Source organism: Lacerta agilis, chromosome 13, assembly GCF_009819535.1.
Source record: "Lacerta agilis isolate rLacAgi1 chromosome 13, rLacAgi1.pri, whole genome shotgun sequence".
In the NCBI taxonomy this organism is placed as follows: Eukaryota; Metazoa; Chordata; class Lepidosauria; order Squamata; family Lacertidae; genus Lacerta; species Lacerta agilis.
Window position 1 is genome coordinate 817,254 of NC_046324.1, and position 25,088 is coordinate 842,341.

Sequence of the window (25,088 nt, forward strand, 5' to 3'; positions counted from 1 at the left end):
TCCATGATCAAAGACAATTTAAGCACAAATCTGCAGCATCAAGTAATAAGTACCATCTCTTTATGTTCTACTGAGCTAAATACAGCTTCTGGGAGCTCACAACCAGGATTTGTAAGAAGGCCCTTTGCAAGGGCGTTTTGAGGAAGAGGCCTCAACGTGTGTGCAGGGCCAAGAGACACGGATGGTGAGGGAGCTGTTGCAGTGACCTGCAACACCTGTGCCATGTTTACATTTCTGATGGAGAATGTGCAAAACTATACCTGCAGCAAGTGCAAGCTGGCTGCCTTGCTGGAAGAGAAAGTACAGCAGCTTGAGGCCTGCCTATCCACACTTTGAGCTACTGGGCAAGATGAAGGAATTATCACGATACCAGAGTGGACTGTCTTGGAATAGAGATGCAGGGGGGATGCCTCTAGGGAGGAGGAGGTTTACTCCATGCAGGAGACAAATTCCTGGAAGAATGTGACACACAGAAGCAAGACTGTCAGGAGCCATGCTGTGTCACTGTAGTTTCAAAATCGATTTCATGCCCTCACCTCAGACGCCTTGCTGAGGAGCAAGGAGAGCAGTTAGTTCAGTATTTTTATTTATTTACTTGATGGGGGGGGCAGCTGCCCCCTGCCCCCCTGACTATGTCCATGCTTCCAGGTGATGTTGTCAGGAAAGGTTTGGCTTCTTGGACCATGGTTCCAATTCCACGAGGAACAACTTCTGGCAAGATATAGGTTGTATCTCACAACGGTTGGCAAGAATGTGTTTGCTAAGACTCTTGTGAACCCGATCAGGAGAGTGTTAAACTAAATCCTGAGGAGGAGAGAGACACTGTTACAGATGAAAGGGGATCACCTGGCACTGGGGATAATAGCTTCTTTGATGCACAGGAAAGTGAGGTGCTGCTGCTGAAACCTGCTAAAGGGCAGGAAAATGCAAGAAGGAGGCAGCTGGAGGGAACAACTCATGGTTTCAGTTGTCTCTACACAAATGCACAGAGTATGGGAAACAAGCATTTGAGCTCTTATTACAGGATGGCAAATATGATCTGGTGGGCATTACTGAAACCTGGTGGGATGAGACTCATGACTGAAATGTAGGAATTGAGGGGTATAATCTGTTCAAAAGGAATCAACCAAACAGGAAGGGAGAAGTAGCAGCATTATACAGGTGATACTCAAAAATTAGAATATCGTGGAAAAGTTCATTTATTTCAGGAATTCAACTTAAAAGGTGAAACTAACATATGAGATAGACTCATGACATGCAAAGCGAGAGATGTCAAGCCTTTATTTGTCATAATTGTGATGATTGTGGCGTTCAGCTGATGAAAACCCCAAATTCACAATCTCAGAAAATTAGAATATTGTGAAAAGGTGCAGTAGCTACTCAATCCATAACACCTGCAAAGGGTTCCTGAGCCTTTAAATGCTCTCCCAGTCTGGGTCAGTAGGAATCACAATCATGGGGAAGGCTGCTGACCTGACAGCTGTGCAGAAAACCATCATTGAGACCCTCCACAAGCAGGGAAAGCCTCAAAAGGTAATTGCGGAAGAAGTTGGATGTTCCCAAAGTGCTGTATCAAAGCACATTACTGGAAAGTTATGCAGAAGGGGAAAATGTGGAAGAAAAAGGTGCACAAGCAGCAGGGATGACCGCAGCCTGGAGAGGATTGTCAGGAAAGGACCATTCAAACGTGTTGCAGACTTTCACAAGGCGTGGACTGAGGCTGGAGTTAGTGCATCCAGAGCCACCACACACAGACGGATCCTGGAGATGGGCTTCAAATGTCGTATTCCTCTTGTCAAGCAACTCCTGAACAAGAAATAACATCAGAAGCGTCTTACCTGGGCTAAAGAAAAAAAGAACAGGTCTGTTGCTCAGTGGTCCCAAGTCCTCTTCTCTGATGAGAGCAACTTTTGCATCTCATTTGGAAACCAAGGACCCAGAATCTGGAGGAAGAATGGGGAGGCACACAATGCCAGATGCTTGAAGTCCACTGTGAAGTTTCCACAGTCTGTGTTGATTTGGGGAGCCATGTCATCTGCTGGTGTTGGTCCACTGCGCTTCATTAAGTCCAGGGTCAACGCAGCCGTCTACCAGGAGATTTTGGAGCATTTCATGCTTCCTTCTGCAGACGAGCTTTATGGGGATGCTGACTTCATTTTCCAGCAGGACTTGGCACCCACCCACACTGCCAAAAGTACCAAAACCTGGTTCAATGCCCATGGGATTACTGTGCTTGATTGGCCAGCAAACTTGCCTGACCTGAACCCCATAGAGAATCTGTGGGGCATTGTCAAGAGAAAGATGAGAGATATGAGAGATATGAGGAATGCTTTGATGGTGTTTCCTGCTTGGCAGGGGGTTGGACTGATCTCTTCCAACTCTATGATTCTATGATTCTATGAGACCGAGCAATGCAGAAGAGCTGAAGGCCGCTATTGAAGCATCCTGGCCTTCCATAACACCTCAGCAGTGCCACAGCCTGATAGCATCCATGCCATGCCACATTGCGGCAGTAATTGATACAAAAGGGGCCCAAACCAAGTACTGAGTACATATGCATGTTTCTACTTTTCAGAGGTCCATTATTGTACTATTTGCAATCCTTGTTTTGATGATTTCATTTTTGTTCAGTCGTTCAGTCGTGTCCGACTCTTCGTGACCCCATGGACCAGAGCACACCAGGCATGCCTATCCTTCACTGCCTCTTGCAGTTTGGCCAAACTCATGTTAGTAGCTTCGAAAACACTGTCCAACCATCTCATCCTCTGTTGTCCCCTTCTCCTTGTGCCCTCCATCTTTCCCAGCATCAGGGTCTTTTCCAGGGAGTCTTCTCTTCTCATGAGGTGGCCAAAGTCTTGGAGCCTCAGCTTCCAGTGAGTACTCAGGGCTGATTTCCTTAAGAATGGATAGGTTTGATCTTCTTGCAGTCCATGGGACTCTCAAGAGTCTCATCCAGCACCAGAATTCAAAAGCATCAATTCTTCGGCGATCAGCCTTCTTTATGGTCCAGCTCTCACTTCCATACATTACTACTGGGGAAACCATAGCTTTAACTATACGGACCTTTGTCGGCAAGGTGATGTCTTTGCTTTTTAAGCTGCTGTCTAGGTTTGTCATTGCTTTTCTCCCAAGAAGCAGGTGTCTTTTAATTTCGTGACTGCTGTCGCCATCTGCAGTGATCATGGAACCCAAGAAAGTGAAATCTCTTACTGCCTCCATTTCTTCCCCTTCTATTTGCCAGGAGGTGATGGGACCAGTGGCCATGATCTTAGTTTTTTTTGATATTGAGCTTCAGACCATATTTTGCGCTCTCCTCTTTCACCCTCATTAAAAGGTTCTTTAATTCCTCCTCACTTTATGCCATCAAGGTTGTATCATCAGCGTATCTGAGGTTGTTGATATTTTTTCTGGCAATCTTAATTCCGGTTTGGGATTCATCCAGCCCAGCCTTTCTCATAATGAATTCTGCATATAAGTTAAATAAGCAGGGAGACACTATACAGCCTTGTCGTACTCCTTTCCCAATTTTGAACCAATCAGTTATTCAATATCCAGTTTTAACTGTAGCTTCTTGTCCCACATAAAGATTTCTCAGGAGACGGATGAGAATATTAAATATTAATATTAATATTCTAATTTTCTGAGATTGTGAATTTGGGGTTTTCATCAGCTGTACGCCACAATCATCACAATTATGACAAATAAAGGCTTGACATCTCTCGCTTTGCATGTCATGAGTCTATCTCATATGTTAGTTTCACCTTTTAAGTTGAATTCCTGAAATAAATGAACTTTTCCACGATATTCTAATTTTTTGAGTATCACCTCTATGTAAGGGATGTGTATGCTTGTGAAGATATCCCATACCTGCAGCATGGAAGGCAGATACAGAGTCTGTGGGTAAAAAGTATGTTATATCATGTTGCTATTATTTATTCTTTGTAAGCTGTTTTGGGATTCATTTGAATGAAAAGTGGCATACAAATCTAATAAATCAATTGGGGTATTGCATTGCCTTCACTCCCCCTTTCACCCTTTTCTATGATTGAGTCGTCCCGACCAGCACTGGACGAACTCACAACCTGTACGTGATCAGGACCAATCCGGAAGTCTTTTTAAACCTCTCATGTAGTTTTTTAAAAACCGCAAAGTGATGCAAAAATGAGATTAAGTGAAGACTGAAAAAAATGAGGGATTGAGAGAAACTGAAATTAACATATCTTTCTATATCTACCAGTGGATAATCAAGTTATGGTTTGGCAAACTGCACAGAATTGTCACTTATTTGTGCAATTAGGTTGCTGTTATTATGATTCTTTCATTTTATCCTTAATCACAAAGTCACATTGCATTATGAGAAAAAGCACTTAATTTTGATTCAATGTAATTCATGTCTATACCAAGAATGTCATTTCCTTAATATAACACAAACAATCTCACCAGAAGAGGCTTTTACACTGAATAATAAACATGTATTCTCATTTTTGAATTAGAAAACCTCATTAGAACTTCATAAGATTTCCTGCAAAACATTTTGCACAAGTGGCCATGGGTTCAGCTAACAGCTCCAAGACAAATAGGAATAATTCATGCCAGTTTTTCTTTTTTCTTTTTAAAGTTAAAGTATGGCCCACAGCTCAGGTGCAGAGCACACACTTTGCATACAGAAAGTCCCAAGTTCAACCCCTGGCATCTTCAACTGACAAAAAAAAAGGCCTGGAAACCAAACCTTATGAGGAAAGGGTGAGAAAATTGGGTCTGTTTAGCCTGGAGAAAAGAAAGTCTGACTAAGAGGTGATTTGATGAACACCTTCAAATATCTGAAGGAATTTCATGTCACAGGTGGAGCAAGCATGCTCTTGCTGCTCCAGAGGGTAGGACCCAAAGCAATCAATTCAAATTACAAGAAAGGAGGTTCCAACTCACCGTTAGGAAGAACTTTCTGATGGTAAGAGTTGTTTGACAGTGGAAAGGACTCCCTCAGAAGGTGGTGGACTCTCCTTCATTGGAGCTTTGTAAGCAGAGGTGAGATGGCCACCTGTCAGGGATTCTTTACCTGGGATTCCTGCATTGCAGGGGATTGGACTAGATCAACCTTGGGGTACCTTCCAACTCTACAATTCTATGTACCAGAAAGATCTGGTAGCAGGCTGTGTTGAGATCTGGGGTGGACCATTCTCTGCCAGAGACATTGGAGACCTGCCACAAATCAGAGAAAACATATGGTTTACCCATACTTGTTTTTTGCCCTGCTCTTTCCAGGCACAGGTTCAATACTAATACCCCAAGGTCTCCCCATGAAAACCTGCTCTTTTGCACTCAACTGGAGAACATTTGAGTTTTCCATAGATTGCCATTTGCTCCCATTGAGCTTTAAGGAACGTGTTTTCCTTGGGAAAGCTACAGAGGGGGGAAAGGCTGCTTGGACATGGACCTTTAAAGCAGGGGTCGGCAAGGCTTACCAGGCATGGGATCACTCTCATGGAGATCCTCTGTGGGCTGGACTGGCGCAGCGCAATGCTGGAAATCGCGTTTGCACATGTCTGCGGTGCCGGAAATCGCTTCTGCACATGCCCAGACACCAAAAATTGCACCTGTGCAGAAATGATTTCCGGCATCTGGGCATGCACAGAAGCGATTTCTGGAGCCATGGAAGGGAGTCCCCATGCCATGATGTGTCGGTTTAGCACAGCACGTGGGGACTCGCTGAGCGGGCGGCTCAATTCGGGGGTGGTTCGTGGGCCGGTTAAATGGCCTCCATGGGCCGCTTCTTGTCCATGGGCTTTAGGTTGCCTACCCCTGCTTTAAAGTGTGGAGCATGTCTGGAAAGAGCAGAGGAAAGGTAAGTGTGGATAAGCCCTCAGTACAAGACTGGTTTATATGTCAATATATTTAGTGAGGCTGATGGTAACCATAACCACAAATAATTTATAGTTTTTGTTTTGTTTTGCTTTTGTTTATAAATTATATAGCAGTGCACAAAGATATTAAGCCTACATTTGTCCAGCTTTAAATATCTGGGTGTGTGATTCCCCCTCATGGCAGTTGGAAATCCCTTATAGAGGCAGCAAACCCTTCAGTTTGGAGGGCAGCCACAGCGGTTCTAAGCCTAGCAGATCTATACTGATTGCTCCTGTGACATGTACAGGCTGTGCTTCTGTAAATACTGGTAGGTGGGAAGTGCTGTTATTGGGATGCAAGAGTTGGGTGCTCAGCATGGAACCCCTGTGCTCTTTCAAACTTCCTTGCTGAATGCTGAGAAACGGCAAAGCTCTCTATCTCTCCCCCCCCACCCCGGTGTGTGCACATACAATATATAAAAACATCTGAGGCGCATCTTTAAAAAACATATGGCATCCCTTCTCCAAAGCTGCCTTCTCATCTCCTGCTGCTTAGCTGGCAAATTGCCCTTTGGAAATGATGTTCTGCATTCATGGCTGTCCATGCTCATTTACCTTGCTGAGCTGGACACCATATCCACGCACAGTGACTGATATTTATGCACTGGAGAGAAGTGCCTGCCTTGTGACTGCATGTCTGAGAGTGGGATTAAGCTTGGCAGGGTGCTTAAAGATTCCCAGGTCGCTTGTCTTCTTGCTTTTCACTCTTTTGTTCCTCTGTACTCTCCAGGGACTTTTTGCATGCAAAGCAAATGCTTTACCACAGAGTTACAGCTACAGTCTGCTCAGGGAGGGAGGTCCCCTGAAGACAAGGACCACCCCAAACCTGGAGCAGACACTGCCTGGCTAACATCCTTAACGGTGAACTGCCCATGTAAGTGCACCAGAATTGCATTATAATTTGGAGCCTGGCTTTGCGAGGATAAAGAAAATTTGCTTTCTTTGGTCCTGCCTTGGCTAGAGTAAAAACGTAGAATAATATAAGCTTTTGGGGGATGTCAGTTCTTCTTGGGTAGCCTTTGCAGGATCAAAGGGATCCCTGCTTCTCTTTAGCAATTCAACACATTTCCATAGCAGCATAGCCCTTGATTCATCTGGAGTCTGTGTTCTGCACTGAACCATTTTTTAATTTATTACTGGCTTTGAATAGTTGAAGATCAAAAGCCCCTGTTAGTTTTCATATGATTTTACATGCTACCTTTGGTGAAAGCGAAAGTGCCACGGTGCTTTAAGATTCCCATACATCCTTCGTCTTAGGCTGTGAGTGGATTGGACATCAATCCCTTGCCCTCTAACAGAGAAACAAGTCCCATTCAACTTGGTGGGGTGCACACACACACACACACACACACACACACACAAACTCAGCTGCAGTCAGGCAGCAAGCTACTTAGTGCAAATTTGAATGTGGGGGCCCTGGGAACAAGGTGGGACCTTGGGCTGCTCACTGCCTCTCCTCCTAACTTACCTCACAGGATTGTTGTGGGGATTAAATGAGGAGTGGGAGAACCCAAGTGAGAGAACCATAGTTGAGTCCTGCAACATCTGGAGAGCCACAGTTTCCCCAGGCCATGTTAATACCATGTTAGTGACACTCCAGATGCTGTTGGACTCCAACATCCTGTCATTCCCAGCCAGCATGGTCATTGTCAAGGCAGATGTGCAGGGATGATGTTGATAAGCTATTCCTGTTTTAGATAGATGAGGATGGATTCCTTCCTGCCTCTGCTAAAACTTTTCAGATTGGTACTGGGCATTTCTATCTATCCCCTTCTCTCATTCAAGCCCAACCCTCTGGCATTGGCACCACATTGGCTCAAGAGGGCTTTGAAGCAGATACTGCACATCTTATCTAGGACCTGTATCCAAAACTAGAAGCACTGTTAATTGGACACTGCAGTTGAGGAACCATGCCAAAGGCCCTGAGCAACTGCCACTATCTTCCCATCTCCTGTCATGTCCCAGGTCCAAGACTGAAAGGATAAAACAATCAAGACATCTGTTTTTGCACCACATCAAAAGTATGCTTTTCTTCCACTGTTTTTCATCCACTTTGGTGCAACACAAGTCTGTGGTCACCCTGCTGCCTTGTGGAGGTTTCAGTTCTCTTTGCCATATGTCTGTTGATTGAATGCATCCCTGCTGGGTACAAAGAAACCACATTGCTTCTCTCCATCTCAAAGAGCATCTTTCTTTGGGTTTCCCATCTACTTAGAATAGCCAATATGTCAGCTGCAGTTGTGCCTGCCTCCTCCTTCCGTCCACCCACTTGATTAATGTTGCTCTTCCAGGTGGTGTTGACTCGTAATATTGCTTTCTCTGTGTGTGGAGAAGATGGGTCTTTTGTCACCCACCAGAATGCTCCTTTTCTCAAAGCTGACAAACCCACTTTGCTTTTGGTATACTCTGAGAACCTCTCCTTGCAGTGTGCTTTATGTTAAATGATTTGGGATGAACCCTGCTCTAAGGTTCACTGTGCCTACCACGTCCACCTGTCAAGTCCAATGGCTGTTTTAGCCTTAAGCATTTGAGTCACGGCTTAGGTTCTGCATAGATTAGTTTTGGAGGAGAGAAATCAGAGTCCTCTGAAACCTTTCAGGTGTGAGATGGGTTAGCAGATGCTCAGAACAGGTGTTCTGTTCTACATTAATCTTGTTGAAATCATTTGCCCCCTTGTAAATTAGGTTTCTCTCCAAGTTAAAGAAAACTGAAGGAATACCATAGGGGCTTTGTGCATTGGTCAACCTCTGCAGTGATACTGAGACAGGATTGAAAAGTCAGGACCATTTTAAAAAACCTACAAATTTTACTCCATATATTTTCGTACATAAATAACGTAAACCATAGTAAAGTACACAACTTTTGAACACAGTAAGAAGATACAGTTTTGACTGACAGGCAGAAGACAGTGTAGAGTCAGAACTGTAGAGTTGGAAGCTACCCAAAGGTCATCTAGTCCAACCCCCTGCAATACAGGAATCACAGCTAAAGAAGTCTTGACAGCTGGCCTTCGCCCTGTACAGCCCACCCCCGGACGTTTTACGGTCTATGAGTGCTGCACCAACGACAAACAGTCCCCAGCTGCCGCCCTTCAGACTACTAGCTGGATCCTGCTTACTTCATTCACCACAGACGAGGATATTGTGAACTAAAAAGATGTTTATTGCGTACAAAGCTTGTGGTTGCTGATAAATAAAAGGTTGTTCAATAAGCTTATAACAGTTGTCCTATACCGGCCTAATACCTCTAAATATTACCGGCCTAATACCTCTAATAGTAAACTAAATATCAATAACAATGCGTTTCACAATCTCTTTATCCTCTCTGCTAACATCCACCTAAGACTCTAAACTCCCAGCTCTATCTCTTGACTCACACTGCTCAACTCCAACTCTAACTCCCCGCACTTAACTCTAACTCCTCCTGCCCACACTTCAACTGCCTTACTGCCCACTGGGAGGGGTGTTTTATACCCAGGCTAAGCCCGCCCCTGAGGGTTCTAACTGTCAGAACACTTAACCCCTACCTGGCATGAGGCTAGTTCTCCACATACCTCCCTCCTTTTTAGGTTTGTATCAGAGGAGTTACTAGCCAAAGTATCCCTCTGATACAAACAACATTTTTAAACATTAACATAAACAATACATTTTATAACTCTTACCTATTTTACCTAACTATAGCATAATATTACATCTTCAGTAAAAGTACATATAGTTGTGAACATTATATACAATAGTTCATGCAGCATTAGGTCTTTATTGCAAGAAAAACCGTAACTGTCCATTTTAACCTTTGCCTTTGGGTCTTCATTATAAGGCGTCTGCGATGATGTTTAGGATCCTTTCACGCTCCTTATCGTCCTTAACCGTCGCAAGAAGTATCTTTCTCGGGGCACCAGTCTTTTCTCTGCCAAACGTGATGGGATGTAAGCTGTCTTCCCTGGCCAGATGACACAGTCCCATTCCAATCTCTGCACTCGAGGCGTCTGTAACGATTGTGGATCCCAAGCTGGGTAGAGTCCTTGTTTCTCAGGGTCAAAAGCTCTCTTAGTTCAACCTCTCCCTCCTTCAGGAACTCTGTTAAATGTTTAAGCTCGCAGACTTGTACACACATCTCCAGGTCATCATAAGCTGCATAAACACTGGTTGTCTGTCTTTTAAATGCACTGGGAACTATTTGCAGAAGTTTGTGGATATCTTCTGTTTTAGTTAGCTTGCTGAAGCTTTCTAGGCAAGCGTGATCTCCTAATGAAAGTAGGCTAACAAGCTCTGATTGCTTATTGCTCATAGCAATCTCCCTTGTTGTCAGTTCATCTTTGGTCTGTAGTGATTTATTAGTTCCCACTTCGAGCAATTTTAAGATTACTTTTGTATGCCTTTGACGTGGTAGCCCTGTTAATGCTGTGTAACCACATTCGTTTTGGACATTTATTTGCGTTGCATGAGCAGCAGGGTACCCATCCTCCCACCACACAATCTCTAGTGTAGGAAACACTTTCACTTTCATAGAAAGTCGATGGGACCCCATGCCAGCTATAACTTCCAGTACGTCTTTCTTTCTATCTTTCCAACTGATGAGTGGTTTATCATAAATTTGACTAGTTGTTCTAACTGATCTCACAGATAGGTCACTGGTCATATTGCAGGTAGACACTCCTTTACCAATATCACAGGCTTTTTCAACAACGTGACTATTGTAGTCTAGATTGGGTTCATGGTTTAGTGACTGGGTTGGGTTTATCATATTCACCTGCATGACCCGCCTCCCTTCACCATGCTGACGTATATTGTTTATATCATTCATTTTTGGAATGATCTTACAAGGACCTTCCCCTGTCAGTTGTAACTTGTCACTGTTTATTGGTCTGATTAATAAAATATCTTGTCCTGGCTCAAAAGATCTCTCAGGTGCTTTTTTGTCATACCAAACTTTCTGTTTGTGTTGAGCAACCTTGCACTGTTCTTGTAATTGGCAAGTATGGCACGTTCGACAAAATAACTTTATTTGCTTGCCCATCCCAGTCCAAAAGAAATTTTGGGACACCCTTTGTTTGGTTCTGGTGATTCCCAAGTGACCTCCAAAGATACTGCCATGTGCATGTTGTATTATCTTGGTTCTGAATTCAGTAGGTACTATCAGTTGCCTGTGGATCTCATTACCCCCTCTATTAGGCTTTAAAAGAATCTCCCTGTATAGCAACCCATTGTTGACTATAAACCGCTCCGGGCTTTCAGGGGTTAATACTGTATTCACGGCTGTGGCTTGAAAATATTTCTGTAAATCTGTATCTAGTTTCTGCTTGGCTGCAAAACTAGCTGCTTGACTATTTGTAACTGGCATTATACTTGTATCTTGTGTCAGTTCAGCAATTGTATCAGGCCTTTCCTCCTGAGGTAACTGTCGCAGTTTTTGTGCCCTAGTTATTACAAATGCACTCTGTACATGGTCAAGGAGATCCCACCCGATTAACATTGGAGCTGGGATTTCTGGTGAAACTGCTACTTGCCATTTTCCAGACCATTGTTTATATGTCAGATTAACTAATGCGACTGGCAAGATTTCTGGCTGTTTTGATATTCCTTTTAAACTGATTGTTTTGCCTTTAATAAAGTCTTCTGGCTTTAACAAATCAGGATGTACAATACTAATCTGAGACCCTGTGTCTTTTAAGCCTTTATATTGTTTACCATTCACCCAAATTTCTTCTCCTGTTTTGTGTAATAGCATGTCATCTTGTTGAATTATATAGCACCTCACAACTTGGGCCACTGGTAACTCATCAGCCTCTGACTGGGCCTCGGTTGCCGTGGCAACCATGTTGGCAGTTGGCTCTGTCTCCACAGTTTGGACACAATATGTCTGCTTCTGAGGGATAGTATTTGCACTCCTAGTTCTGAGTTCAGTTCTACAGTCCAATTGTCTATGGCCTTTTTCCCCACATTGCCAACAGATTAATTCAGGCCTTTTACCCTCACTATATTTATTTACTTTTCCCTCAGTCCCCCCCGTTGTCATAGGCGTGTTATGGGGAACATTTGCATTGGCGGGAAAAATTTTCTTGGCAGTTTCTGTGGTAAACTTTGTGGGCTGTTGCATTCTCTTAAACTTATTTGTTTCCCACTGTTTGTCCTTATATTTTGGGGCATCATAAGCGTGTTCTCGGATTTCATTTATTTCATCTGCCAGATTAGCAGCTTCCAGGATGGTTTTAGGGCGTCTTTCTTTAATTAAATACTTCAGATGACTATTAATCGTGTCATAAAATTGTTCCAATGCGATCACCTCTTTTATTTTTGCCACAGAATCGGCACCCTCCTGTTCTAGCCACTTGTTTAAATAATTTGTAGTTTTAGCTCCTAGTTGAGCAAATGTTTCCTCACGCACTTTTTTTATTGTTCTAAACTTTTGTCTCAGTTGTTCTGCAGTAATTCCGAATCTAACATAAACCAACTGTTTAAATGCTTCAAAATCTTTAGATTGATCAGATGGCATTTGAGAATAAATCTCTGTTAATGTTCCACTAATACGAGCTCTCAGTATTTGCATTTTCTCCTCATCTTTTACTTCAAAATCTTCACAAGCCCTCTCAAAAGAAATGATGAACGCTTCAGGATCGTCTTTATCTCTGAAGTAAGGGAATCTTTTTAAATCCACCCTGCTAGGATTTTGTGTGGAACTATTGTTGTTGTTTCTATTATCTACAGCTGATAATTCAAGTCTTTTCATTTCTAGTAAATATTCTCTTTCCTCCCGTTCTCTTTCTCTCTCAATAGCTAAGGTCATTTCTTTCTCTTTCAGTTCTCTCTCTTTTGCCTCAGCTTGGAACTTTAATTCTCTCTCTTTCAGTGCCATTGCCTCTCTCTCTCTCTCTCTCTCAATAGCTAAGGTCATTTCTTTCTCTTTCAGTTCTCTCTCTTTTGCCTCAGCTTGTAACTTTAATTCTAATTCCTTCAGTTTATATTCTTGTTCTAACTTCCATTTCTCAAATTCCTCTGAGGCTTTAAAACTAGTCCCCTCAGCAGGATTGTTGTTAACTGTTTCAGTACTGGTTTCCTCAATCTGGGAAACCCCATTTTCTTCTTCAGAGCTTTCTACTTGTGAGTCCCTAAGAGCTGTTTTAGTCTTTCTAGGTGGCATTTTCTATTTATTTGGTGGTATTATTTCTGTACTTAAAGCAAGGATGTTTCAGTTAAACTATTCCTTCAGGCTTAGTTTCCACAGCTTAGGTCCAAAGTCACGCCTAAAGTTGCCTCAGTGCACTTTGTCCAGCGTACTTTTCCGACCTCTCACTATAAACCTTTCTGCCTGAAATAGTTTCAAACGCAAAGTATCTTTGTAACTCTCTCACAATCTCACAGTCTAAGGCGCTATCACACCACACCCTAGGGCCAGGTAATTCCTCTCTGAATTCCCCTTCTCCCTTTCCAGGTGTATGCGATCCCCTTCCTGACTAGATTGTAGAGTCTCACAGAAGTTTGCTTAAATCCTCTTTAAGCCTCACACTTCACACAATGCGTCACCCTTAAATCTTTCTTGTACCTTGGCACTTCTTGCCAACACTTTAGATCTCTGATCTCAATGTGACCACCACTTTATGACTATCTTTCGTCCCGACGCTGCCACCACTTTAATGTCGCGGGCCCTTCGCCCTGTACAGCCCACCCCCGGACGTTTTACGGTCTATGAGTGCTGCACCAACGACAAACAGTCCCCAGCTGCCGCCCTTCAGACTACTAGCTGGATCCTGCTTACTTCATTCACCACAGACGAGGATATTGTGAACTAAAAAGATGTTTATTGCGTACAAAGCTTGTGGTTGCTGATAAATAAAAGGTTGTTCAATAAGCTTATAACAGTTGTCCTATACCGGCCTAATACCTCTAATAGTAAACTAAATATCAATAACAATGCGTTTCACAATCTCTTTATCCTCTCTGCTAACATCCACCTAAGACTCTAAACTCCCAGCTCTATCTCTTGACTCACACTGCTCAACTCCAACTCTAACTCCCCGCACTTAACTCTAACTCCTCCTGCCCACACTTCAACTGCCTTACTGCCCACTGGGAGGGGTGTTTTATACCCAGGCTAAGCCCGCCCCTGAGGGTTCTAACTGTCAGAACACTTAACCCCTACCTGGCATGAGGCTAGTTCTCCACAAGGACCATTTTAAAAAACCTACAAATTTTACTCCATATATTTTCGTACATAAATAACGTAAACCATAGTAAAGTACACAACTTTTGAACACAGTAAGAAGATACAGTTTTGACTGACAGGCAGAAGACAGTGTAGAGTCAGAACTGTAGAGTTGGAAGCTACCCAAAGGTCATCTAGTCCAACCCCCTGCAATACAGGAATCACAGCTAAAGAAGTCTTGACAGCTGGCCATCCAACCTCTGTTTAAAAACTTCCAATGAAGGAAAGTCTATCATCTTCTGAGGTAGCCTGCTCCACTATCAAATATCTCTTACCAGCAGAAAGTCATTCCTATTGTTTGGTTGGAATCTCTTTTCTTTTCATTTGAATCCATTGGTTTGGATTTTATGCTTTGGAGCAGCAGAAAAGAAGCCTGGTCCATTTCCCATGTAAAATCTCTTCAGCTGTTTGAAGATGGTCTCTGTTATGTACTAAGTTGAATAGGATCCAAAATGAAGCAGTCTGATTGGTGCTAGAAAAATAGGATCCAGAATACAGCAGTCTGATTGGTCCACAGGAGCCACCCAATCCAGCTCCAGGTGGAAGTGAATCTGCAACCTGATTGGCATACAGGATGGAGTATCCTGGAATTAGCCAATCACGTGGGGCCCATTGTGTAAATAATGTATATAAAGCAGACGTTTTGGGGAAAATTCCATTCCTTGCTACTATGAGCTGAATAAAGAGCATGAAATCCACACTTGACTCTGAGTATATTTCACTGGCGATGAGGATGGGATCCCGCTGAGCTGACCGCCACACACAGCACAGCAGCACAGTCACTTGCCGCACCGCTGCCTCACACCGTGTAGCCAGGCTTCAGCTCTGGGTCCCAAGGAAATCAAGATGGCAACCGACAGAAGCTTTTCGTTGTTCAACCCAGCATCAGGAGACTGGTAAGAGTACGCCAGCTGTTTCACCTTCCTCCTAAAGCATGGCACCAGGCATATTCCAGAAGCTAATGGACTCTCTCCTTAAAGGGATTCCTGGCGTCACCCCTTTCTTTGATGATGTGTTGATTGCCAGGCCCACGGCAGAGGCGTTTGAGGACTTCCTCCACACCGTTCTGCACCGTTTCGAGATGGCGGGTCTCAAGGTGAAGCGGGAAAAGTGTCTACTAGGAGTGCCTCAGGTGGACTTCCTGGGATTTATGGTGGAGGCAGAAGGGGACAAGGTACCCAACTGGGGACAAGGTACGGGCCATTTGTGATGCGCCAGCACCCAAGGGCAAGACTGAACTTTGGTCTTCTTGGGACTATTGAACTTTTACCATGCCTTCCTCCCCCATAAGATGGCGGTAGTGGAGCCCCTACACAGACTCCTAGACATGCGGGCCCCTTGGGTGTGGGGCCAGCGCCAGGAGGCCGCATTCCAGGCAGTCAAGGACTAGCTTGTCTCAAACTCGGTCTTGACACACTTTGACGAGAGGCTGCCAGTGGTGCTAGCATGCGACGCCTTGCCCTACGGGGAAGCAACTCCCGGATGGAAGAGAGGTGCCCGTGGCATACTTTTCTCAGACACTTGCTGCAGCTGAGCGGAACTACTTGCAAATCGACAAGAAGGGTCTGGCAATCGTGAAGGGAGTAAAAAAAAATCCATGATTTCTTGTATGGGAGGCCCTTTACCGTGGTGACTGACCACAAACCGTTGCTTGGCTTGTTTGCCCCCGAAAAGCAGACCCCCCGAGTACTGTCTCCTCGCGTCCTCAGGTGGTCAATTTTCCTTGCCGGCTACCAGTATGCACTGATTCATCACCCTGGGAAGGCGATGGGTCACACGGATACCCTCAGCAGGCTACTACTACCAGAAACAGGCCCCAACCCAGCGCCCACCCAAGAGGTCATGAGCCTGGAGCTGCTTCCCAACCGCCCTATTCAAGCACAAGAAGTTGCACACCATTCCAAGAAAGATAGGGTCATCTCCTGGGTCCTGGACTGGGTGTGGAGGGGATGGCCCAGCAGCAGCCCCGGGCCAGAATTCGCTGGCTACACAACCCATAAACATGAACTGTCAGCCCACAAGGGGTGCCTGTTATGGGGAAGCAGGGTCATCGTTCCTGAGCCCCTCTGCAAAAGGGTCCTCACAGCCCTACACGAGAAATACCAAGGGGTAATGAGAAAGAAGGCCCTCACCAGGAGTTATGTGTGGTGGCCGGGGATTGACGGAGAGATAGAGGCCTGGGTCAAACACTGCCAGGCCTGCCAAGAATCCCGCCCGTATCCCCCAAGGGCCCCAGTCCAGTCCTGGGAGTCCGCCTGAGCACCATGGTCACACCTGTACATGGATTTCGCTGGCCCCTTCCAGGGGAAAACATTCTTCATAGTGGTGGACTCCTACACCAAATGGTTGGAAGTTGCACTGGTACCATCTACTTCTACGTCCGCAGCCATCCGGGTACTACGCAGGCTGTTTGCAACCCACGGGCTCCCTGATACTCTCGTCTCAGACAACGGAACCGCATTTACGTCAGAAGAATTCCAGACCTTCACAGCGCAGAACGCCATCCGCCACATCCGCTCGGCGCCATTCCACCCTGCCACCAATGGCCAAGCAAAGCACATGGTGCGAACCACCAAGGACACCCTCTGCCGCATGACACAAGGGGACTGGGAGTACCGCCTTGCCACATTTCTTCTAGCACAGCACCCCCAGCTTAATCACTGGCCGGAGCCCCGCTGAACTACTAATGGGCCAATGCCTCGCAATCAGACTGGACCGTCTTCACCCCGACAGAGCTCAGGATGAGGTAGTGGTGGGGGAAGGCAGGAGCCCCCGGACCTTCATGGCCCAGGACCCAGTGTATGCAAAGAATTTTTGGGGCAGGCCCAGCATGGGTACCCCCCACAGTCACTAGGGTGACTGGCCCCGTGTCGTACGAGGTACTAACGGAGGGGGGGCAATGCTGGTGCCGCCACTGCGACAAGCTACGGCGACAATTCCTGGGAGAAAACCAGGAGGAGGACAGGTCAGAGGAGTCCCAAGGGAACAGTGGGGCATTGAGACCCGTAGAGCAGGAGGGGCCGGCAGGGGAGGCAGAATCAGTAAATACTGAGAGGACCCACGAGGCTGAAAGGGCACCGGAACCAGAGCCATGACTGAGCGAGCTGGGTGCGCCAGACCAAACGGCTCCATCACAGCCAGCAGCCTCGGAACACGAGCCAGAACCCGAACCCCTGACCAGGGAACACCCCAGGCCGCAACACATACGTAGGCAGCCAGCGCACCTTGAGGACCACGAATGCAACCTCCCGGGCAGGACTGGAACTTAGAGGGGAGGGGTGTTATGTACTGAGTTGAATAGGATCCAAAATGCAGCAGTCTGATTGGTCCTAGAACAATGAGTGTCTGGTACTCAAACCTCCCTGTATGTGGAGGTTCTGTTTTGGTTTACTACCATCCTATGTAAGAATTGCATTTGCTGGATCTGACTAGCATCCTGCTTCTCTTTGTGACCAAACTGATGCCTCTAAGAAGCCCACAAAGAAGGAGGGGGAAAGATTTTCTCTGGCTGTTAGTCTTCAACCACTGCAGTTCAGTGACATAAAGCCTCATTATGCATAAGGCCCCATTCACACCAAACATTTAAAGCACAATGATTCCTCTTTAAACTGTTATGGCTTTCCCCAAAGAATTATGGGTGCTGTAGTTTGTTAAAGGTGCTGAGAGTTGTTAGGAGACCCCTTGTTCCCCTCACTGAGCTGCAATTCCCAGTGGTTTAACAGTCAACCCCTCTTCACAGGGAACCCTGGGACTTGTAGCACAGGGATGGAAATAAGGGTCTTTAACAACTCCCACCACCCTTTATAAACTACAGCTCCCAGAATTCTTTGAGGGAGGCCATGGCTCTAGGGGATGATATTAACTTTGTTGCAAAAATGGATTGTTGCTTCAATCAGCCCTGGTAAGTCTATCCTACGGGAGGACTTTAAAAGGAACAATGGTGGTTCCAAGCTAAACATATTCCTATGCTAAAGGCATTTTGGCAGGCTCTCTTCATTTCTCTCCAGTAATTGTTAACTTGCACATTTGCCAATTTGTCAACTTCCACAAGGGTCATTTCTGAAGTTTTGACACTCTGATTTTTTGGAGTCCCCTCCATGTGGCTCTCAATCCCATTAGTGGAGCAGACACCCAACTGATGAGCACTATGGCATTCCCTGCTTTGAATAGGGTGGATGGAAGCTGAATTCACCAAGTTACCTCTGTGGTTAGGAGTGTCTTATGCCAGCTTTGTCACTCCCTGCCAGAACTGAGCCACTTTCCTATATGTCCACCACATATCTGGATTAGAAGCTAACATTCCACACCCTCTTCAACAGTTGGGTGAGTAGGAGGAGCTAATATGGACTAAGCAGAGGCATGAGATGCCATTTTTTGCACTATTCATAAATCAGCCCCGACTTTCGGTGAAATGTTTATGTAACCAAGCTAGGGCACCTATCTGTGTGAGTGTGTTAAATCTGCTCCACTTCCATAAGAGTCTTTTTGGGAAATGATACCCAGAAACACAGAGCAACCAATTTCTTCTTAACAGAGCCTCTCAACAAGTCCTGTGCTTCTCCAGCTGTGAGATCAGCAGAGGGCAAAAGAAATCTAGGGGGCAACCACACTTGAAACAGTCTGTGTACTTTTCTCTGGCCACAACACCTCGTGTGTGTGTGTGTGTGTGTGTGTGTGTGTGAGAGAGAGAGAGAGAGAGAGAGAGAGAGAGCTGAAATAGTTGCATAAAATGCAAAAGAAAATATCAGGATGCTGGAGCAACTACAACAACAATAATTCTTTTATTTGGAGCTTTTTAATTTGAAAAAAGACAAGAAAGTGGGAACATGGTAGAAGTGTCCATGCATGGTATGGAGAAAGTAGACAGAAATAAGTTTTTATCCTTCTCTAATATTAGTAGAACCCGAAGGGGGGTGGATGTCATCCAATGAAACAGACAAAAGGAAGCACTTTCTTTGCATATTGCATAGTTTGACACTGGAATTTTCCACCACAGTATGTACTGGTGGATATCAACAACTTGGCTTCAAAAGGGGATAAATGAACTTGATGGCATGGCAGCGCAGGAATCTTTTGTGCAACATGGGGTTTGGACCCACAACACTGAGAGTAAGAGTCTCATACTCTACTGACTTAGCTCAAATGCTATACAGTCGTACCTTGGATCCTGAATGCCTTGGTACTTGTCCGTTTTGGCTCCCGAACGCCAAGCGAGTGTTCTGGTTTTTGAATGTTCTTTGGAACCTGAAAATCCAACAGGGCTTCTGATTGGCTGGAGGAGCTTCCTGCAGCCAATCAGAAGCCACGCCTTGGTTTCTGAATGTTTTGGAAGTCGAACGGACTTCTGGAACAGATTCCGTTCAACTTCTGAGGTCCCACTGTACATGGTTTCCCTATCCTCATTTAATCCCCCCCCCCAACAACACTGTGAGGTAGGTTAGAATGAGTGGCACCAGGAAGAATTTTCTGACTGTACTTCCAGGGGGAAAAGATCCTGGCTAGTTGTTATGTGGTGATTAATGATAACCAAGACATAAAGGGAGATAGGGAGATAAACATGCTCTGAAGAAGACTGTTCTTCAAACTGAGGACAATAGGTTTGTGCCCCCCTCATTTAACTACTTCTGGAATTGGGACTAGCTGTGATTTGGGTAATCTGTCTGCCAATTAAATTTCACCTAGAAAGCAAATTGAATGCTGGCATAAACAGAGACATTAACTAACATTAACCAGCAGGCTGAAAAATACTACAAAGGTGTATCTAATTATTTGAGATTAGGAAAGATTACAAATAGATAAGGTTTATCTGTTTATTAAGAATGGTTATTTTATATTACTTTGAAAACCATCCTTTCTGTGGGGTGCTGGCTACAGAAGTGAAACTATATTCCTGAGCATGGGAAGGCACTTCTGTCTTAAAGAGACAGACACAAGTTTTCAAGGCAGAGACTGTTAAGATGGAGACCAATATGACAAAGATATTGCCCAATATCTTATTGTTGGTATCATGTGACAATTATAGGATGAGCAATTGAAAGAGCTCAGAGCTAATATACGTAAAATGTTCAGACCAAATAATAAACCGGACCTTTGGGGAAAAATACTGATCAAGATCTGTCTGAGCAGGAGAGTGAAATGGTATCAGAGGATGGAATGGAGAAGACCTCCACACAGGTTCCTGGAGGAGTGAAGCAGACAAATGACAGAGTTGTGATGCCGGAGGAATGAGATGAAACCATTGACAGAGATAGTAAGAAACATCTTGAGATGGCAGAGATCGAGCCGAGAGAGAAAGGATCCTGTGTACAAGTTGGAGTGACTTCAGAGGAAAAACCCGGCAAGCCTCTGGCAATTATTCTGGAAAAATAATGGAAAGAACTGGAAATGGGAGGAACTTTTTTTCTAAATAAGGATGGGAAATCATGGCCAACAGGAAATGGGATTGGAAGATATGGCATGAATGAATGAATATACAACAAATAAATAACCATTGCTTATTATGCTAATAATGGGTGTTGGAATTCCTTGAAGATAAAGCCATTGAATTGGACTGGAAAAAACTATTCTCAACATTTAGCAACAATAACAATTGAAGAGCACCCTTTGGACTTTTCGTGTGGAAAAGAAAATGAATGGGGTTGAAGATTAGGATAATACTGTCTAGCAGATTGAGGAACAGATGGATATTACCTTGGAATATAGCTGGATGCCATTCTGGAGTGAAAACTTTGAATAACTTACATACATAATTGACAGATGGAGAATCGGAAGTTCTCTTTATTTATTTTCCTCCTCTCTTGCTTTCCTTTCCTTTTTCCTTTTCTTTATTTCTTGTGCTTTCTCTTTCTCTTTCTTCTAACCATTCTATTTGCCTATGTTTTGTTTTTGAGATTCTCTATTCTGGGTTAAGGAGGGTACACACAGGAAGGTGATGAATGTTTGGTGAAAGACCCTGTGTGAGAGGCAGGGAAGGAAAGATCTCCCGGGGTGGGAGGGTGGGAGAAGAAAGGGTAGATCCCAGGTGAGAGGTGGGAGGGTCCACACCCCTTGTGTGAGACAAGGGTTAAGATCTACCTCTGAGAGAGGGCTTTGCATTTTTTCTTTTTTGTTATTTCTTTTTTCATTTTTATTTAGACTAGTCTGTTTTTATTGTAATCTATGCTGAAAAGTTCCAATAAAAATAAATTAAAAAGGGAAAACTTTATGACTGTAAGAGCTGTTTGACAGTGGAATGGACTCTCCTTCCTTAGAGGTTTCTAAGCAGAGGTTGGATAGTCCTCTGTTAGGGATGGTTTAATTGAGATTCCTCCATTGCCTGCATTGGACTAGGTGACTCTTGAGATCCCTTCCAACTCTACAATCCTATGATTCTATGACTGCCCAAAGGTGAGAGGTATTGAGCTCCCTGGCCAAGTGGGAGGATTTGATCCCTGGTTTCCAAGTTCCTAATCTGAGACTCAAACCGCTATACCACCCTGGCTTCACACTGCAGTAAACCATGTTTTATTTTTAAACTGAAGGACTAAATTTGCTTTTCTTCATTATTCATTTTAGTGCTGATGAGCGCTTTGATGCTACATTTCACACCAATGTTTTGGTGAACTCGTCAGGATACTGCCAGTACCTCCCACCAGGTAAGAATGGTCTTTTGCCCTGTGAAAATTGTGCCAGGGAACCTGGCATGTTTTCACAGATGAAAAGGGGAGATCAGTAGGCATACCAGCTTTTGCCACCATCTCAGTAATGTCAGTATGGAAGAAGATAGGCATTCTTCTTTGGCTCAGATTAAATGCAACCCAAGATAGAGAAAACTCAAAGCATCAGTGGTTGCCTTTTTATTGAAGGTAGTGTTGTGCTGAACAAAGCCTTTTCTACCCAACCACTCTCCATCATTTAATGAAAAATGAAATTGCATTCAAAAATTATGCAAGGAGAGAAAATTTAGTAGAAATTCTCATGGGTTGGGTGGAATATTGTGTTTGTGTGTGTCATGTTTTTCTTTTTCTTTTGAGGTGGCCAAGGGGTGTTTGTGACTGTCCTTCCTTTCATTCTTCAAATCATTTCACCAGCTCTATGCAGCCTTCCTAGGTGCCCATGTGTCAGTCAGTGCCTCCTTTTTCAGATCAGGAAGTCTAGACAGCCAGGGAGGCTGCAAAGTGCTGGGGAAAGATCACTCCCACTCCTGGGGGTAAATTTATAAGCCAGTTATTCCACAAACTTTCCCCGCTTCTTCACTATGGCATCCTCCCTACCTATGCAGTGTGGGTTTTGCTAGTCACGCGTAAAAGGGACTGAGTAGGATTTTCTTTTTTTATATCTCCTCATTGGCCTTGGAATTCCTCTTTTTGCCTGCTTCATACAGTTGGGAGTAATTTATTTAGAATGGCATCTAATTTGTTTCCATCTGGTGTCTGGTTTGGGTAGGAAAGAGAAATTAAAGATCTAGTGGGCTAAAATCCTGAGGCATTTATGCGGTGAGGGTACTATTTGGTCACACTGCACAGCATTTGCTTTGTGGGTTATCGGGGATGCCCTGTGGGCTTTGCATGTGCACCAGGACGAATGATGAGCCAGAAGAACCACAATGCCCTTGTCAGGTTAACAGACCCAAGGTTTTGGTAGCAGGGAGGAAGAATTCACTTGAGCCCTTGCTGCTTGGGCACATGAGGCACCTGGAAACATGCCCAGGAGTTGGGAGAGAGATGACTCCTCCCTCCTTAGGGAACTTTCCTGCTTGGATTATGTTCAATTTTGGTGAATGGTTTTCCCCCCCTGCAGATCCTCTATATTGCTATGTTTTAAAGAGATAAAACCTTTTCCCACTTTAGTCATTGTGCCTTGGGTCTCCTTTATGGGTGTGATGGAAATGCTTCCTGGAAATAGACCCACATGCAAACATATACACCAGCCTTGGTCACCTTGCAATGAGCAGATGAATTCAACATTATCCCCAATACGCTATTCAAAAGGAACTAGAAAGAATATTTCGTTCTTTAATAATGAAAATGGAAGCCTCTTTCTCAGGGGAATACATTTTTGAGAAATTGGAGGACAGATTTCAGCACAAGTGAGAATGCTTTCTTGGTGGTGGTGGCACCCAGATTGTGGAACGCCCTCCCTTCTGAGATGTGCCATCATGGTACTGTTTTTGGCATCATGTCAAATTGTTTTTCTTTACCCAGGCCTTTGGGTGAGTGGATGTTTACCCTGTTGGTGTGCTTGGGTTGCCCTCCAGTTTTGCTGCCCTTGCGATGGTGTCGAGCTTTGTGGTTTCAGTGAAATAGTTTGAACAATTTGTATGTTGTTTTAAATTGTGATATTCCATGAGCCATTCAGTGATGGACAGGCAATAAACATACATAAATAAATCTTATGAGAGTTCATTTTCTAACCATATGAATTTTACTGGCATCTCAATTCACACAAGATCATTTCAATGTGTTGAATTCACTGAAGGTGTGAATCAGTCACAACTGCAAATAATCATGTGAAGTGATGCCTTTGTTCCTGCAGCCAGTGGCGTAGCAAAGGTGGGGCAGGGGTGGTGGTCTGCTCCCAGTGCCACATCTCCAGGGGTGACAAGGCATGTGGTTTGCTGCTGGCAGCACTCCAGCACCATGCGGATGGTGCCGGGATCCTCTGCTCACAGCTGCAGCCACGAACAGAGGATCCTCCGTTCACGGCTGTAGCAGCGACAGAGGGATCCCACCGCCATCCATGCAGCGCTGGAGCGGCAGCGGCGGCAGGCCGCTGTGTGCAGCGCATGTGCAGCATCACTACGTACGACACATGCGTTGTACGTGGTGATGCTGTGTATGTGCACTGCGTAGCAATGCCCTGCCCCCAGGTGCACGTCGTGTTTGCCGCTCTGGGTGCCCAAGCGGCTTCCTACGCCACTGCCTGCAGCTGCAATGGATCTGTGAGGTTCACATTTGGAAATACCTGAGGTTGAGCATTTATGTGCATATGAAATAATTCATGGGTGGGTGGATGGGTGTAAGTGGAAATGTTGTTTTGTGAAATAAAAGTGAAATGAACAACAATCCTCAAATGAGACAGTACAGAGTGTCACTGTTTTGATAACAACTGTACTGACCTTGATACCCTTATTTTCATTCAGCTTTGGGGAAAAACACTTTCAAGCAGATCAGTTGTTTTAAATGTCAGAGGGTGGGAGCATTTTCCTGTGAGCAGCTATACAAAAGTGTGAGAGAGAATTGCTGAGAAATGTCTGCTCATATATATACATATATTCCTTTCATCCGAAACATCCATCTAGGAATATTCAAGAGTTCTTGCTCGATAGATGTGCGCTGGTTTCCTTTTGATGTCCAGAAATGTAAATTGAAGTTTGGATCCTGGACTTATGGTGGATGGTCTTTGGATTTGCAAATGCAAGAAGCAGAAATATCTGGATACATTTCAAATGGCGAGTGGGATTTAGTCGGTAAGCTCTATGGCTATTCCTAAATGCTGTTGCCTTCAGTTCAGTCAGGGAGATCCGCTTCTGGAGATGGAACTGACGTGCCTTTGAATGAACATTGCCAGTGGCATCGGGATTCTCTCCTGGGTCCTGTTTAAATGTTTAGCTGAGCCTCTTTATGTCAATCTTCAATTCCACTGGAACACAAGTAGTGTTAGATCATTGTCATCATGTTCACACACATTTCTGCTCCTTGGATTCTCAGACTGTGGGAAAGTGCTCCAAGGATTAGGGAAGGATCATAATATTCCTTGAACAATACAAGGGTGGGCCAGTCCTCTCTCCTACATGTTTAATTTAAAAATAAATTAGGATGCTAGCCCTCAATGGCTCAGTGCTTTGCTGGAAGAACATAAAAAGAGCCTGTTGGATCAGGCCAATGGCCCATCTCGCCCAGTATCAGGTCAAAGTGTTTTTCTTTACCCAGGTTCTTCTTTACTTAGATGCCTGTCGGAAACCCTCAAGCAGCACTTGACCACAAGAGCCCTCTCTCCTCCTGTGATTTC

General features: G+C 44.6%; 1 protein-coding gene across 3 annotated transcripts in view; it reads left to right on the forward strand.

Moving 5' to 3' along the window:
* Positions 1 to 25,088, forward strand: part of CHRFAM7A (CHRNA7 (exons 5-10) and FAM7A (exons A-E) fusion) — an 82,845-nt gene that overhangs the window by 49,154 nt on the left and 8,603 nt on the right. For 2 of the 3 annotated variants that reach the window (XM_033167441.1, XM_033167442.1), the window contains exons 5-6: positions 21,654 to 21,733; positions 24,379 to 24,546. In XM_033167441.1, the coding sequence (XP_033023332.1) occupies positions 21,654 to 21,733; positions 24,379 to 24,546 (248 nt within the window). The remainder of the gene's footprint in view (positions 1 to 21,653; positions 21,734 to 24,378; positions 24,547 to 25,088) is intronic. The other variant, XM_033167440.1, reaches the window with a different exon arrangement.